The sequence below is a fragment of the Phytophthora parasitica genome (assembly GCF_000247585.1).
Source record: "Phytophthora parasitica INRA-310 unplaced genomic scaffold supercont2.32, whole genome shotgun sequence".
Lineage (NCBI taxonomy): Eukaryota > Oomycota > Peronosporomycetes > Peronosporales > Peronosporaceae > Phytophthora > Phytophthora nicotianae.
This window is the reverse complement of record NW_008649018.1, coordinates 201745-219637: the sequence shown is the minus strand read 5'-3', so window position 1 is coordinate 219637 and position 17893 is coordinate 201745. Positions and strand designations below refer to the sequence as shown.

The following is a 17893-nucleotide window of genomic DNA, read 5'->3' as shown; positions in this document are numbered from 1 at the left end:
TTATGTCTCCGATCCGACGAAGGACTTGCACACGACACTTACCTCAAGCATCGAGCTCCCTACAGACATGGGAATTGAACCCACGCCACCTGTTAGCTGACGGGCTAATCAGGCGCACGCAAAATAGTTGATTAGAATGCATACTAATATTTTAAAGAAATTTTGTTAAATCTGGTCAAATATTTCTTTGATTGGCATCGTCTTTTTTGTCAAAGGGTTAGGCTAAATTTTAGGCGGAGGTACCCGATCAGATAGGAGGTCTTCCGTAAGGCCCACCCTCCTACGTAGGACCATAAAACTGAGGGCGTTTTGGCAGAAAGGCACAATACCAAAGATACCTCACCAAGTATTCCTGAGCTAAAAGTAAAAGAAATTAGAAAAGACTAGGAAAAAATAATAAACATCGAATGGGGCGCAACGCACAGCCAACGGGAGGGTGAAGTTAGTATTCACACCAGGAATGACACGGACGGGTGTTGGATGTGTTGACCTGGAAGACAAAACCTGTCCAAGTCGTTCCTGGTGTAAATATCAACTTTGCGTGCAAGTGTTGGCAGCGCTAAAATCAACAGACAGCAACGTTTCAGGGCTGCCTGCAAACCAAGGAGCAATTCGTAAACAGACGCCGGATATCAATGATGGTTCTGCGCTTCTGGTAGATGAACTGACGATAAGGCGCAAAGTAGTGCAATATCCAATGCGTTGTAAAACAAAATAAAACTTTGGCGGTCGCTAAGCAAACGCGATACCTTTGCTATTCCTGTCGGCGTTATTGCTAGGAACCTGCGTGTCAGGAGAAGGGGTTCCCATCTCTGATTATGCAACCAAACAGCCTCCGGAGGCGGCAATGGCGATGCATCACTCACCCAATCATTCTTGAAAATGGCCGACATATCTGCATGGTGTCGGATTCGCTAGCGCCGGACGCTTTTGTCATACCGCGTCTGCTGGATATGGTATTGAGGCATGCTGCTTATGACAGAGCCCGCGCGTTCCATAAGAGTATCTTATAGGTATCCAGTGCCAGCTTGAACAAAATGGAATTCATACTTCTTGCTTAGTGTCCCGAATATATCGTTGAATATTTCTACTTCATCTCTACGGCCTTCCTCCTCCTTACTGTCACTGAAGGTCCTATCTATCGCATCAATTTGTCGAGGCGACTTCGTATAAAGCGCTCAACGTTATGCTGGCGCGATTCTCCACTCACCTATGTGCGAGACCAGGTATAGTCGCTCACCTGAGGCGGTCCAGGCTTCTAGCAGTACGGCCAAAACGCGTTCTCCATTCTTGACGAAAGCGATATGCCAGTTTTTAATCCGCGCTACTGTTTCAAGTGGTCGACTGTGAGACCCTGTACAACACAATTCAGTCTATTACTGTATGGAACGGATCACAACGGTACGATCATTTTGAGTTTCATCGATGCACTTTACATACAGTAGCGGACTAGCCATTCTTTATTTTTATATAGCGGAACAGTAGCGTGGATAGTTGTGGCTTTTTTAAGCCTTTACCAAAAACGTAAGTAATGTCATAATACACAATACGCAAATTCACTATAGTCGGGTCTGTGATGTAATGCAAGATCACTTGCACCAGCTCCTCCAACCCGCAGCCAACTTCGTTGGAGAGATCACTGCTCAGCTATAGTTAAGCAGATCTCTAGGTGCTGTTCGCAGGTACTAGGCATGACAGGATTATGAAGCACAGCCGGTTGCACTTCTACTGCAATCAACGTGGATCACAAGGACGGCATCCCCTGGGCTGCCGTCATGACAGGCGGGTGCGTCCTGAACTAGATTAGATAGCTCACTCTTCAATTTATATTGAAGCAACCAAGCAACCAAGCAACTTTAAGCAATAAACGTTGGCTTAACGGGAGTTCCAGCTCCCAAATCGTGAGCACGTCACAAGTTAACTTTAGTAATCTATCGCGCAAATACGATGAGGACTCGTAGTAGCCGATCGAACCCCAAGTCGGTCAAAGAGCCGCGACTGCTGGAACAACTGCTACTACGAACAGTGGCGACACAAGCGTTAACGCGTCTGCCACAGTTCCAGTGTCATCAGCATCTATCTCGCCACCGTACGTGACGGATGTATCCCACGCCGCCCTCGTGAAGTGGAAGCGTGAGCGACAGGAGTATGAGGAGGTTATTTTAGCGCGTTGCAGTGTAACTGGTGAAGACAACGAGAAAGCGCTACGAAGCGTAAAAAACTCGTTCAACCGGCAATTACTCAGCATGTTGTGGAGACTTGAATGGGGTACCACTGTGGAGGAGGTCACTGATGATCGGATTATTGCAGAGTTGGACAAGATTGTCGGAAACGTCATGAATGACGCGATCCTCGACGTTGATGCAATTTTCGATGACGAACTGAAGATAAACGTACGTGAGCGGGATGTGAACTCGCGTGATCAACTACTTCATGCGCTGTGATGAGATCATATTGCAGCACGGTATGGCAAGTATCTTCTCCACTGAGACAGGGAAGAAAGAGAAGTGTAATATTCTCAGGAAACATCTTGAGCCTGCTGTGTTGCGTGAGGCAGTGGATACACACCTACGCATCGTGGATGCAAGCAGCAAATCGGATGAGAGTGCCCTTTACATGCTGGTAAAGGAGAAAGCACTGGAGCACGAACGAGTGTATCAGTTGCTGGCCAAACGCAGACATCAACCGAGCACTCCGCACAATACTGGGAAAACAAAGAGCGATGGTGACCAGGGGTCACGTCATGGCAACCAGCGTACTAGCTCCGACCGGAAGGTTGAAAAATCCTCCGAACGTCCACGTTCTGTGCAGATACAGACCAAATCAGCAGCAGCGCCTCAGAGCAAGCCTCGGACAGGCTGTTTTCATTGTGGCAAGGACCACTGTCTCAGTCAGTGCCCGGACCTAGATGAGGCTGCGAAAGAAGCCATTTTGGCCGAAAGGAAAAGCAAGAGAGGTGTCAACAACGACAAAAACAAGAAATTGCGCTCGAAGCGCGTCGATGCACTATCTACGACGAACAACGTTAGCTGCTCTACGGTAGTGATCAACGGATCACTGGAGTTGCCGTATTGCGCCGACAGCGACTCGGATATGAACATCATTTCGCGAAAGCACGTCGATCTGCTCCGCGAGCAGGATACGGCTGTTATGCTAGTCGAATTGGATGCACCAATCACTTCGAGGGCTGTTGGTGGAGCTTTGCTCACCTCAACGCATACAGTTGAAGCGCGACTGACGCGTAATACTGCAGCAGGTCCTGTGAGATGCCAAGATGCAAAAAAGTGTTTGATTGTCGAGACCGACAAAGATGAATTTATCGTTGGTAAACTGTTGCTGACCGAGCTCGGTATCGATATGGACCGCCAATTGGAGTATCTGGCTACTCGTGGAATTGAAGGTGATGATCCGTGTGGTGATCCTGAAGGAATGCCGCCATGTACACCTGCAGTTGGTGACGTTGTGGTGAAAGTTGTCGATGCGTTAGTGCGTGACGCTATGGATCGTGGTGTGATAGACGAGTACACAACTAGTCGCTTGTATGGGGTGGATGGTGGATGGCGTTTAGAGCTTGGGGATGACCCCCCTGCTCGTGTACCCCCACTGGCGATCAGGTTGAGACCAGGTGCGACACCATATCGGTGTAAAGCGACAGTATAGCCCGGAGAAGTCTGAGTTTATGGCAGAGTTCAACAAGAAGCTCGTGTCACTTGGTTGGATATACGAAAATCGTGAGAGCCGTTGGTGTTGCCCTGCTTTACCTGTGACGAAGTCAAACACCAGTGAATTCAGACAAACAGTGGATTACCGACCTACAAACGCTGTGACTGAACTGATTGCTGGCGTAATGCCAAGGCATGAGGTGGCCCTCGAACACTACAAAGGGAAAATGTTTTACGCGGTGTTCGACTTCTTAAAGGTGTTCTGGCAGCTACCCTTGGACAAGAGTTGTCAGGAAATCCTCTCTTACATGACAGATCGAGGTGTTTTCACACCAACACGAGTACCGCAGGGTAGAATGGACGCTGCACTGCACTTTCAGTCAACAGTGGAAATGATATTGGGCGATCTGGTGAACAAGAGTGTTATAGTGTGGATTGATGATTTGTTGGATTTCACTGCAGAAAAGTTAGTGGATGCGATCGATGCCGTACTGGTGAAGCTAGACAAGCACGGGCTTTTGCTCAGCCCAAAAAAGGATGCCCTCTTTCTCACTGAAGTACGATGGTGCGGTCGTATTATCAACCAACTCGGGATCGGGCACGACCCGGAGCGAATCCAAGCTCTGCGCGACATGCATGCGCCGCAGACTGCTGCAGAGTTGCAGCAGTTCCTCTGTGCGAGCAACTGGATGAGGTCATGGCTTGTAGACTATGCTCAGGTGGCACGACCACTACAGGAACGACTTGATAGCTCTCTTGTCGGCTCAAAAAAGACGAAACGTGTCGCGGCAGGAATCAAGCTGGATCTGACTGAAGCTGAGATCAAATGTTTCAACGCTGTGAAGGACCTGCTCGGTAACTCGGCCGTGCTCACATTTCCCGACCCGACTAAACAACTGTGCGTTTTGAGTGATGCTTCTGACTACGGGTGGGGACTTGTGGTCACACAAGTGGCCCAAGGGCAGGATACTGTGTCCATCCACGAACAGCACCACGAACTGCTCGTGTGTATGGGTGGGAACTTCAAAGGTTCTGCACTCAATTGGAGCGTCATTGAGAAAGAGTCTTATCCAATTGTACACGCATGCGAACGACTAGAGTACCTACTTCTACGTCCTCAAGACTTCAAGCTTTACTGTGACCATCGAAATATCGTGTATCTCTTCGCTCCAAATAAGGAGTTGAAGAAGCACGTCCAGGGGAAATTGCTGCGCTGGTCCACGAAGTTACTGTAATACAGATACTCAATCGAACACATTGAGGGAATTCACAACGTGTGGACAGACCTGATCTCGAGGTGGGGCGGCAAACCCCTACCAATTGCGCATGCATTCAGCGAAGAGGTTCACACGCGCCAACCGAAAGCGTGGCAGCAGTGCGATGGCTAGTGCAACTCCACCGCCGCTGTGTCCACTGGACCAAGACGGGTTTGTATGGCCCACAATAGAGGAAATCGGAAGTGTGCAAGCACTGTACGATGCACCAAAGGGTGCGACACTTAGTGATGATGAATTGCGGCTCGTGAATGACGTGATGTGGATACCAAGTGGAGCTCACGACCTTACTCGGAGACTACTCATCGTTGCTCACTATGGTAGAAATGGACATTGCGGCATGCATGTGATGGAGAACCACATACGCCGGTTGTTCTACATTGGTGGCCTCACTAGGATTGTACGGGACTTCTGCTCGAAATGCCTGCTCTGCCTACATGTGAAGGGAGGGGTGGTGATCCCCCGACCTTTTAGTGAGACCCACTACACTTATGAACGAAACTAGACGCTACACTGGGACTTTTTGACTCTGGGTGACTCTTTTGGTACCTCTCGCTACACGTTCGTCCTGAAGGACAAGGCAACCCACTTCACAGAGCTGGTGGCTTGTGATAGCCCTACATCTGAAGTTGCAGCGAGTACCATTCTGGACTGGTACAGTCGCTTTGGAGCGCCTAGGATGTGGGTTAGTGACTCTGATTCGCATTTTAAGAACAAGGCGGTGGCAGATCTAGGCCGGAGACTGGAAAGTCATCAAGAGTTCGTGCTAGCATACTCACCTTGGAAAACGGCTCAGTGGAGCGCGTGAACCGGGACATCCTGCAAGTACTGACGGCACTGGCACTGGAGTACAAAGTCAGCTTTCATGACTGGCCCTACCTACTTCCGCTGGTGCAGTCCAGCATAAACCACTCACCGGTACCGTCGCTAGCTAACCGGGCTCCGGTTGAGTTATTTACGGGACTACCATGTCCCAGTGCATTGGACACGGTATTTTTTCCGGGAGGGAAGGGGCGTGTAGCTACGCTGAACCAACCAAAGCCAAGTACAGTAGAGCGACTCACCAAACTACGAGAAAATATCCGCAACATGCACAAGTCTGCGAAGGGCGAGCGACAACGCCAGGCCAAACGGTACCGGCTACGACCACACTACGAGCAACCTGTAAACTTCTCGGTCGGTGACTACGTCCTACGTTCCCGTGTCGATGAGAAGTTGCATGCGAACAAGCTACGAGTGATGTGGATCGGTCCGTACCGCGTGGTTGGCAGTATTGACTACTATTTCACTGTGGAACATTTGGTTAGTGGAAAAACAATGGATGTGCACCCATCTCGCCTAAATCTGTATGCAGACGACTCGCTAAATGTGAATGAGGATCTTATCAATCATATTGCCTCTCAAGGGACACTGTTGGCCGTAGAGGCGATCATGGGTCATCGACTGAACGCAGACATGCAGGCGTATGAGGTGAAAGTAAAGTGGCTTGGTCTTGAAACCATCGAGGACTCCTGGGAGCCCTTGAAGACCATGAGTGAAGATGTGCCACAACTTTTACTACAGTACGCCAATGAAGCAGGTGATGACTCCTTCCTACGCGCACCAACAACTGCTATAGATCGCAAGTCGTGCCAATCCCCAACTCTGCCTAAGGGCTGAGTTATGGACACTTCCTGTTGAAGTCGATTATCGATTTGAGTAGGATTTGTACCTAAGAACGACCTACGACTTGGTTAGAGACTGAGACTTATTGAACTATTGGTACTGGATACAACCACCAAGATGACGAAGTTTTGAGATGCACGACGGGGTATGGGCATTAAAATTCGGATTTGAAATTTTGGACGCCTGTGATTGGAGGAAATCCCAATTTTGGTTTTCATTGGCTGAACTAAATTGGTGCAAATCTTTGGAAAATGAACCTGTAACACTGCAACGTGTTGAAGTTGGCGTACCGGCTATGTCAAGATATGCGACGAGACAGATTCAATTACACGACGTCGGGGAACGGCATTTATAACACGGCGACGACGGCATTTGCTATAACTGCGGTGTTGGAAAGCTTGGGGGGGCAGTGCGATGTAATGCAAGATCACTTGCACCAGCTCCTCCAACCCGCAGCCAACTTCGTTGGAGAGATCACTGCTCAGCTATAGTTAAGCAGATCTCTAGGTGCTGTTCGCAGGTACTAGGCATGACAGGACTATGAAGCACAGCCGGTTGCACTTCTACTGCAATCAACGTGGATCACAAGGACGGCATCCCCTGGGCTGCCGTCATGACAGGCGGGTGCGTCCTGAACTCGATTAGATAGCTCACTCTTCAATTTATATTGAAGCAACCAAGCGACCAAGCAACTTTAAGCAATAAACGTTGGCTTAACGGGAGTTCCAGCTCCCAAATCGTGAGCACGTCACAGGGTCACACTGCCTTGTTGGTATTTATACTAGCTATATTTCTTTTTTTTTCGCGAGTTCCGACTCCGCAACACCAACACACCATAGGCCACCGCTAAGTAGTCGAGCTCGCGTCCTATTTATTATAATCGCTCAATGTAAGCTCACTTATGCCGTTTGTCCGCTTCTCGTTCACTGCTCAGTATTCAATGACCGAGACTTCGCACTAGCTGCTCCGTCCGCACTGACAGAGATTTCTCGCTTGTTTCGCCTTACGGCCAAACATTCCCGCCGCGCCACCTTACGGGAAAGATTTTCCGAGACTCCCGCCTTCCGGCCGGTCTTCACGACAAGCTGCCTTAGAGATCACACGCCACACCACAATCTACAGTACCCGAGCCCCAATGATGCAACATGCGTGCACGCGCTATCTAAGACCTCTACCTGCCGGTTCCTTGCCATTCCGTCGAAAACCAACGCCGATGACGCTCTGCCACCGATTACTTACACTCAACACCCAAATCGCCTACCTCATTGGCAGCTATCGAACTCGCCTGCGCCTCCAGCACAGGCTCGCTCATTAACCGAGGTAACCACACACACGCATTCCTTGCTCGTTCTGAGCAGATCTCAACCGCCTGCCTTCTCATGTGGCAGATTTCAAACTCCCCTTGCTCTTCATTGAGCGGATTTCGAACTGACTGAGGCCGAACAGCTCGCACTGCCGCTCGGTCCCACACGAGCAACACCCAAGTGCTTCTGCACCCACAACTCGTTCTTCGCACGTCCCGTGCCACTCTCTCACACTCTCTGGGATTTCTGTGTCCCATGTCCCTCCAGGATCTCACCCTCTCCTGTACCGACGTACTGGATCTGCGACTACGGTCGTCTCTTCGACCAGTCGCCGATCGCACCACCCGCCCTTTCGCCCGCTGTCGTGACAATCTTCTCGCTGAACTTCAATGCACTCATCGCAGACTTCGGGCAGCCGATCGTTGCCCTTTACACCACTACTTGTACAGATTCCACCCTCTATTCTGACACCGTGTCTAACTCATAACGTGAGTGTTGTTAATAATATAGTTTTTCCGGGGGAGCATCTCGCCTTCGCGTTTTGAAGTCCACAGTTAGGCGGGTCGGGGAGCTGCATGCGTCCCGCGACACGGTAGGCGATAACGATTCAGCGACACAAGCGAGTTTTACCCCGGCGCAACTTGTCTATCTATCTTAGTAGCTCATCACACTGATGGCCTGAGGTCTACAAGTTGAAGTCTGCCGATGGAGGCGGGTATTATTGACGCGTTTAAACAGCAAGCACCTTGTGAGATGTCATAAACCGTAATAATAAATTACTTAGAAATTCTTATAGTGGTATCGATGTCAAAGTAGAGGAATGGCGTTACAGCAACCTTAAATACGATATTACAACACGAAATACAGCAACCTTTACACCTTAAAGCGACTCCAAAAGCAACCTTAGTCAAATTAACGCAGCCCAAAATCCTGAACCTAAACACCTAACCCTGTCTAGGTGCTATGAGTCTTTGAATCTTCAAAAATGGAGTTGCTGGCAGGATATCTATCGCCAAAGCCTCACGCTGAAAGCACAGAGAACGGTAGCCCTAAAAGGGTCTAAATGCGACCATGCTTGGTTTTAGACTTAAAATCCGGGTGCTACGAATATACAGCTTAAACCGCAAGCATAGTTTCGTCGTTTCCAAGATTTTAAGATTCACCCCTCCCTTTGCTTAAGGTTGCGGTAACCACTCCGAGAATAGAGGGCGAAATCTGTACATAGAACAGAACCGCTGACATGTACACTGAAACAAGTGAGTTTATTCCATTACATTTTTGGAATTGCAAATTCATTGGCTACCCCGCTTAAGTTACGATGCAACTTCTTTGATACAATACAAAAAAAGTTGCAGCGTTTCCGACATGGCGTTCGCAGGGGCTTCCAGCTCTTCCGCTGCTGTCGGTGTGAGCCGCACTATCGAGCTATTAGCACCCGTATATGCCGAAGTATCACAACACCCACCAGGTTGCGCTACGATCGTTCCAGTGACGTTGCGACGCACGGAAGATGACTGGCTCCAGCTCGTGTTCCCCAGTCTCAACGTGCGCAAGGATATCGCATGCGTTAACGGGGCCAGCGGCTGCCACTGCGACTTTGTGCGCTTCTTGCGTGCGCTGTTAGTGCTCACAGAGCGGCAAATCGTGATAGTAGATGCCACGTACGTCGTGGCGCCGCGATCCATCGGCCAGAACCGAGCTGCGACGCTTCAACTACGCGTGCGCGTACACGAGGACTCCCAGCGCGGCACGTCTCTCAAGGAATTTGACTTTGTGCTATGCCACCTACAAGCCACTGTGCTGGCCATTGTGACACGTAACGAGCAGGCGAGGAAAGAGGCCCGTAATGCTGCATTAGAGGCCGCCAGAAACAGCTCATGCCATGTTGTGGGGTGCAGACTGCACCCATGGGATAAGGCCAGTCAACCTAAACAAAAACTTAATCTGCCCGACGTATTCCACAGCTTAACGAGCCAAATGGAGGTGGATCAAATGGAGATCCGAGATGACGCCACATACGTGCCTCGGATGACTCGTCCTAACAAACAGATCGTCTTGACTGATCTGCCGACGAACGTGCTGCAGAGTATCGTATGTCTTATGAACGCACGCGACCTCGCCTCATTGAGCGGTGTATGCTCATTGTTCCAGCACATGGCTTACGAAGTGGTGCCTGGACTGAACCTTGTGCTTTACGAGCACCAGCGAAGAGGCCTCAAGTGGATGCTACGTCGGGAAACACCTTCATTGACTTGCATTCCTCAGCCACATCCATTTATCTTATCGTCTGAATCAAATAGTGAATCAGCAACGGCTATAGATTTGATTGAAGACAGAGTGGTCTCGCATCCTTATGAGACTGCAAGGGACGCATGTGGCGGCATGTTCTGTGACGAACCAGGTCTTGGTAAGACCATCACTATGCTGGCATTAATTTTGCGAACAAAGGGACAAACGACAGACAACACACCAGTTGACTATGGTGGATATACAGCTAGGCCAGGGTTACGCTCGTCCGGATCTCGACGTCGCTCTGTCAATGCAGATGACCTGGTGAGCTCTGGAGCTTCTCTGATTGTGGCTCCCGATCCGCTGGTAGAGCACTGGAAGTATCAAGTTGGAGCTCATGTTGCACCGGGCGCCTTGCGGGTATTTGTTGATCCAGGTGTCGAGTACAAGCTGCCACTAAATTTCGATCTCGCTGAATATGACGTCGTTATCACCTCGTTCACAAGATTGGCGCGAGAATGGAGACTGCACAGACCAACGTCAGCTTTGGAAGCGCGTATGCCCGAACGATATGGCTTTGAAGGTCCACAACGGTATGCTGACGGAACTCTTCGAGGAAATGTATCTTCTCTTCTGACAGTTCACTGGGTGCGGGTGATTGTGGACGAAGGCCACAAACTGGGTGGTCAGACTCCATCGGATCTGATGCAGTTGGCCCGGTTAATTTGTGCCGAAAGACGATGGGTGATGACCGGAACACCAACGCCAAACACGCTCCAGTCGGCTGATCTCCGCTACATGTATGGACTTCTGGTGTTCTTGCGCAATCGGCCCTATGGGAATCTGGACGGACAGGCTTGGGTGAAGGCGATCGCTCGTCCGTTCGAGCGGAATGAGATCGTCGGATTCTATCGCTTGCAACACCTTCTCAGTCGAATCATGATGCGGCACACGAAAGAGTCGATCCGGGAGATATTGCCCGAACCGATCCGACGCACTGTGTTTATTGACCCCACGCCAAGCGAGTACTCGCAATACAACGGTGTTGCCGCTGCTGTCCGTGCCAACTTGGTCATTACGAATATGGATCCGAAAAATCCAGGTCACCAACATCCGGATAGTCTGTTGAACCCAATCAATCGGAAGGAAGCGCTGCGTGTGGTCTCCAACCTTCGGTCTGCGTGCTGCGGTGGATCAGCTGTGAAGGTTTCGTTGGCCGAGGCGTCTCGACTGGATACGATTAATATGCTGAATGCACTTAACGTTGATGGTGAGAACATGGGAATCGTGATTGATTACCTTCGAAAAGTGCAGCTTCAAGGGATGGTAACTCAATGTGGATGTTGCAAACGCAAGCTGCAATTGCTTATGATCATCCCATGCGGACATCTGTGCTGTGCAGACTGCGTGGAAGATCGAATGAAAAGGGTGGGGCCTATTTGTTTCCGCTGCAATGCTGTGTTTGACCGTGAAGCGTTCCAAAGACTCCAGCCCGGATTCGAGTTTGAAATGGTGGAAGCTGTGACGTTGGAGGCAAACAATCAAGAGGCAAATGGCCAAAATGGCCGCAATGTCCCGCGACAGCCTCGTCGTGCGATGGATCTAACTCGCGACATACATTTTATTGATGCTAGTAAAGCATTTTACGCCGCGACCCGAATTAAGGAGTTGAAGGAGGAATTTCTACTTCGCAGTATGAATCCAAGCAGTCGTTCTTCACGACGTCAAGCGCGATATCTCAAAGCCATCATCTTCTCGCAATTCAAGGATCACATTTGGCACACGAAAGTTGCGTTCGCGCAGCAGGGAGTACCTACCGCTGATTTCATTGCTGGACTGAGCCCCGAAGTTCGAATGAAACACCTGGCGCGCTTCCGCCAAGACCCGAATGTGAATGTCCTGCTACTTACAGAGGTTGGTTCACATGGTTTAGATCTCTCTTTCGTCACCCATATCTTCTTGATGGACGAAATCTGGGATAAATCGCTGGAACAGCAGGTTATTAGTCGAGCTCATCGCATGGGCGCTAGCCAAGCAGTGGTGGTGGAGCAATTGTGGATGCGTGGCAGTGTGGAGAGCCAAATGCTGAAACCTCATGAAGCAGACGAGAACCAGATCAAACTAGAGGAGAAACCGGAAATAGCTTCTCCTACTCGTGTTAGAGCTCAACAAGGGGATTCTCCAGGGAGGTCGCCCAAGAAAACTAATACTGGCGGAGGAACGATGTTCAATGCCCCCAGCAAGAAGCGCAAGAGGCATCGTGCGGACGGGGATACACGAACAGCAGCAAAAAGCAACAAGAACACCATTCTTCAGCGCAAACTCGACTATGTTTTGAACAAGCTACGTCTGCTGGAAGAATATATTGTCGGGGAGCCTGGTCAAGTGCGATTTTTCGTGGAGGATGATCACAAGAAGGTGATTCGTCAAGCAATTCATGTCATGCCTAACCGAGGAACCTGCGGGGGCGCGGTTTCGACAGCAAATACGCAGCTATCTACACCAACGATAACTACTACGCGTCCACGTCCGCAAGTAAGACGGGTTGTTACGTTTGAAGAAGAACCCGAGCAACGCTCTTCTTCTGCCAGTGCGGTGCCCACGAATGACGTCGTTGTGATCGATAGTTCTTCGAGTGAAGAGAACAAGGAGGGTGAAGAGGAGGAGAAAGAAGACGATATTGAAGCAGTCACGATGGTGCAGAACGCTCGACGTCGCTGGGAGAAGCAAAGGAGAATCGTTGCCGCTCTAAACTCTACATGTAGTGATGATGACGAAGTCAAACAACCGGCTGTGAGGGCTGAAGTGAAAGCGACAACGAAGAGAGCAATCATTGTGAACTCCAAGGCGAAGGCAGTGTCCTTTAGAATAATTGACGATGATGATTCGGACACGGAGTCGGAGTGATCCGGTCGATCGCTGACCAGAGAACGAGTTGTATATCTGTAATTGTTTGAATTGTGGATAGAGCTGGGATTTTGACGATGGATTATTTAGAGTTAACTCCACACGGCTTCGTGAGTAGAGGTATTGGCCTCTCCAGCCTTTTTGATGATGGAATAGAAATTGTCGCCAGAGTCCTGGCACCTGGTCTTGTCCATACGCAATTGCGCGTTACGCAGGAAAGAGAGGAACTTCCTCTCCTGAACACTGAGATCGGGATGCCACACGTCGATAATAAGAACGATTCGACTGCGAGTGTCGTCGTCATTCCACGCTTCGTGCTCGAACGAGTCGTCAAACACGAAGCACTTTCCTTCTTGCATGTACACCACTTCGTCACCTACTCGAAGGCGGCACTTGCCTTCAGGAACCACCAGTGGCAGATGGCAGCGAAGCTTTTTGTTGGTAGGACCGTGGTGCTTCTTGATGTGTGTACGCGGCGCCAATGCAGAGTAAAAAGCGTGATCGTAGTGTCCATCGATGGACTCAATAATGGCAGCAATCTTCGGACACATCTGTCGATTCGCTTGGAAGTTTACGTTGTGCAGGAACAAATAGAGCACGTTCCAGTCCCCCGCGTCGTGCCCAGCACTGCCCAGTCCGTCCTTCGTCTGCGACACATAAAGCACTGTTTACTGACCACGAATTCTATCAGAAGCCTGCAATAGCTCCGCTTACGTCGATGTCGCTAGCCCAGGACGGCGCACGGTACGGCTGGAAGGCCGACTTGGCGTTGTTCTTAAGCGCTAAAAGCTCCTCTTTAATGACCGCGAAGTTGCTCTCTAGTGTCTGTATCCACGGAAACTCGCTGCAGTCCCACACGGGCGTCGAACGAAGCAGAGGAATCAACTCTGGACACCCCACCTGCCATGATGAACAGTCGTGGGGAATCCGCCGCTGGTTGAGCTGAAGCACGATCCACTTGCCTAGACGAAGGAAGGCGTCGTGACCTGAGTCGCTGCCCAGGAACCTCTTGATCCACTGCAGAGCTATCCGCTCGCTGAACGTAGACACTCCCCAGGATCGGATCAGTTCGTGCAGCTTCTCCTCGACTTGATGCTCGTCCGACATGGCGACTGTCAAAAGCGATCCTAGAAATGGCTACATGGTCGGCGTCTTCGATTGGTGGATTTAATCTAGAACACCTTGATGAACATCGTAATTTAGAGCGTCGTCTTGAATCTAGTTTCGAACAAGCTAATCTGATCATTCTAATTTTGGCGCCTAGATCGCCTCCACCAGATGAACGGAGGGTACCTGGACATCGACGCCATCTTGGCGGAGGACGAGCGCATCAAGTGCAAGTTCGAGACCGATGCGCTGGACTGCGGGTATCTGGATCCGAGCTGCCGTGAGCCCGATTTGTCGGAAGGCGCTGTAGTAGAGCTACCGCTGTGGCTGGCTCGACCGCTGGCAAAGCGCGGAGACGTAGTAGTTGAGCCACCACACTACCTAACCAAGCGCTTCCGCCGTATGCTCAAGGCCGGTCCGTCGTCCGTGAACCTTCGCGAGTTTTCAAGCTATGTGATGGACGTGGGGCGACAGCTTCTGCCTTATGTGACGGACGAGGAGCAGCGCGAGATCGGCGAGATCCTGCGCCTCTGCTTCGGCGGTGAGCGCTACCGTGACCTCCTAAACAACGCCATGAGCTCGCTGGACGAGGACACGACCGAGTTCACGCGTAAACTCACCCAGGATGAGAAGAAGCTCTTCGACGCCGGCACCCGCGACGCCAAGGACTTTATCCAGTGGAAAGGACGCAACGCCGAGACGATTACTGCCGCCAACGTCGTCGAGCGCTCGCTCAAGAAGCGCAAGTTCCGAGCGTAGGGCGCTCGCTCAAGAAGCGCAAGTTCCGAGCGTAGGGCGCTCGAGGATATCGCGGTAAAATAAATAAATTACGTCTGAAACAATCGTACTTAATACACATATCAATGTACCAGTATCTCGAATGCAAAATACGCATTCGACTTTGGACAACATGCTGGTGACGTTTGTCCTGGACACGAGTGCGTCCATGAACCAGAGCACGAGCTCTGGCATGACGCTGTTGGACTATGCAAAGTCGGCGGTGGAGCGCTTTGTGAAGCGTGTGCGAGACCCGAGCCGGCGCTACCAACACCACTTCATGCTGCTCTCGTGTGGACGCGATGGGAGACCCAAAGGCAAGAGTGCGGACTCAACCTACAACGGCCGCGTGCGTGTGGGCTGGGACCAGTCCACTAATAAGGAGGCCTTTCTACGTGAGCTCAAGAATCTACGCGCCACAGACCTCAGCGACGTGGGCGCCGCGCTCAAACAGGCCTTCGAACTCATGAACCAGATCCGCCTCCAGTTCAACTGGGACAGCTACGGACTGGGGCGTGCACCCTGGAACACCAACGTGTCAGTCTGTGTGCTACTTACAGACGCTACGACGTTGTCCAGTGCTGACGGCCTCATCCAAGACGCTCTTGCTATCGCGCCGTCGAATGCGGTGGGGGCGGACCTGACGTTCGAGCCGTACAGGTGGGACCAGCGGCTCTTTACGGTAGCGCTCAAATTGTCAGCTACCATGAACGGCGTCAAGGGACAGCCTACAGTACCGGCGGACTTGATGGCACTCAGTGAAGCCACAGGCGGGATGCTCTACATGCCGACGTCCAAGCCGGCGGTAGAGCAGAGCATCGACCAGATCATTTTGAAACTCAAGGCTGGAGCTGTGGTCAAGTTCAAGTGTGAGGCCATGGAAGGAGAAGCCGAGTTCCCTGTTACGAGGAACATCATTGCTCCAATCCACAATGGGAAAGAATTTTGCTGGCCAGTGGCCGAAGCCTTTTGGCTCGACAGAAATACAGTCGCTTTGCCGACGCGAGAAGCTCACCCGACGCTGGTGTACTCACGCACAGTGGAGAATGCTATTGAGGCGGCCACGAGTCATATGCTGCTCGATACGTTGAAGTTCCCTGCGGATAATTACGTGCTCGAGACGGCGATCAGCCCTACACCGAGTCGTGGTCAGCGCTGGTTGGTGTATGTTCAAGGCAGCAAAGGAGACGGACGTCTAGGTGACCCTATTGGAATGCTGCGTGCACCCAGCTCGACCCCTGGCATCCCCACGTTCAATGCGGTGCTCGTTTTACTACCGTATAACTTCCCCAAGCTCTTCTCGCTGCTGGTGGAAGTCGCGCGAGTGTACCAGGCCAGTGGACAGAACATCAATTCAGCGTCTGGCACGTGGATGTTCCAGGCTAAGGCCATGCCGTCGTCGTGGCGCGAATCTTTCTCGGCGTATCTAAGTGGTTGTCCGCTTTACTATTACGCTCCGTTGAAGAAGGCGCTGCGCAAGTACAACCTGCATGACATGGTTCCTGAGGTCCAAGACTCGGGGCGTAGCTACCAGATCTCGAACTTCTTGAACCGACTGCGTGAACAGGCTATTGCAGAGAGTGACAGCAACAACAAGTTGTTCTCCCGATCGAGTCGAAATGATACTTCCAACTCAGCACGAAGCAGCGGCATCCCCGAGTCCTCTCCATCTGCGTCGCCCATGTCCAACAGAGACGCGACTGGACCGAACCAGACAGACGCGACGTTGGATGCCATTGCGAGCATGTCGCTCCAGGAATTACGAGCTGCTCACCAGAAGAGTAAGGCGCAATTCTTCGAGAAGTCGTCGAAACTCCAGTTCCAGATGTCTCTCCCTCGTGTGACGGCTCCGAAGGATGACGCTGTGCCTTTGAAGTTGACGCCCAGTTGGCGTGCTGTGGAGGAGGATGAAAAGCATCGTCAGCCGATCGACGTTATGAGTGACTATGAATCGCGTCTGGTCAAGAAAGAAGCGCTTCGTAACCCTCTGGCTGAAGCTGAGCCTGATGAGGACACGCCGACAGGACTGCGACGCCGCCAACTATCATTTAACTTGGGTAACCCATACAAGAAGAGCTCATCTAAGAGCAACGTGTACCAGAACGAGGCTGCAGATGAAGCAGCTGCACTGGGAGGTCAATCTCCAAAGCGCCAGCGCACGCGCAAGCGGTCTTCCCAGCTGAAGCGAGACAAGAAGCACTCCAAGCGCTCTCACCGAATGCATGGCTCCCCGTCCTTTAAGAAGTCGCCTGGGTCACCTTCGCATTCTCCTAGCTCTCCGGTTTCCAGCACTTCGTCGACAATTTCGTCGCCGGGTCGAAGTGAAAGTGGTGACTCGGTGATGACCGACAGTTCAGTGGGATCGAATTACTCTGTCAAGGCTGAGGCAGCGCAAATGCTGGGTATTCCTCTCCACGATGGTGACTTTGTGGAGGATGAAAAGAATGCAAGCTTTGTCCGGCAGGTCTACGGTGTCTTGGCGGAGAACTGGGAATCTTGGAGCACTATTATCCGTCTCATCAAGGCGCGCTCGACTACGCAACAGGTACGGATCATTGAGGCTTATGTTCGTGCTCTGTATACTTAACCTTTTTGCTATTCGCTGTAGGAGAAGGAGTTTGTTGTCAGTGGCCTTCGGTCGATGAAGGGTGGTCCGACAGCAGTGAAGACTTACATCGAGCAAGCAATTCATTTATCACAGCAATTTCGACAGAAGGCTCTGGAGCAGCAGCTGAGGCAATTGCTGGATGAAGTGAAGGCAGTGAAGAACGAACCAGAAGATTTCGCTCGTGATGTCGGCAAAAAGGAAGCGGTAGAGTAATTCGCCGCGTCAGTATTTGACATGTGAATTTGAATTGGTAACCGTTTTCGGTATGTAGGTGTGTGCATTTTGGTGTGGTTGGTGATCATGAATGTCTTGACAGGTTCGCCTTGAAAAGTCGCGAAACGACAACGTGCAACTAGACTT

The 17893-nt window shown here is 51.0% G+C and overlaps 4 protein-coding genes across 5 annotated transcripts; 3 read left to right on the top strand and 1 right to left on the bottom strand.

Annotated features, from left to right (window-relative positions):
- Positions 1–9270: 9270 nt before the first annotated feature.
- Positions 9271–13041, top strand: PPTG_13337 (hypothetical protein; the record flags this gene model as incomplete). The annotated part of the gene is made up of 1 exon (XM_008908941.1): positions 9271–13041. One exon carries the CDS (start codon positions 9271–9273, stop codon positions 13039–13041), a length of 3771 nt encoding a protein of 1256 aa, XP_008907189.1.
- PPTG_13336 lies at positions 12482–14968 on the bottom strand. Of its 2 annotated transcripts, XM_008908939.1 has the most exons (3): positions 14769–14968; positions 13756–14709; positions 12482–13688 (listed from the first exon to the last, which is right to left on the bottom strand). In XM_008908939.1, the coding sequence occupies exons 2-3, from the start codon at positions 14146–14148 to the stop codon at positions 13134–13136; spliced, it is 948 nt and encodes a 315-aa protein (XP_008907187.1). In that variant the 5' UTR covers positions 14149–14709; positions 14769–14968; the 3' UTR covers positions 12482–13133. The 2 variants fall into 2 exon arrangements, with proteins under 2 accessions (XP_008907187.1, XP_008907186.1); XM_008908938.1 differs by having other exon boundaries at positions 13756–14968.
- Positions 14320–14907, top strand: PPTG_13335 (hypothetical protein; the record flags this gene model as incomplete). The annotated part of the gene is made up of 1 exon (XM_008908940.1): positions 14320–14907. The coding sequence occupies one exon, from the start codon at positions 14320–14322 to the stop codon at positions 14905–14907; it is 588 nt and encodes a 195-aa protein (XP_008907188.1).
- A 90-nt stretch (positions 14969–15058) lies between the features above and the next one.
- PPTG_23181 (hypothetical protein) lies at positions 15059–17746 on the top strand (the record flags this gene model as incomplete). The annotated part of the gene is made up of 2 exons (XM_008908937.1): positions 15059–17470; positions 17534–17746. The coding sequence occupies 2 exons, from the start codon at positions 15059–15061 to the stop codon at positions 17744–17746; spliced, it is 2625 nt and encodes an 874-aa protein (XP_008907185.1).
- Positions 17747–17893: the final 147 nt, after the last annotated feature.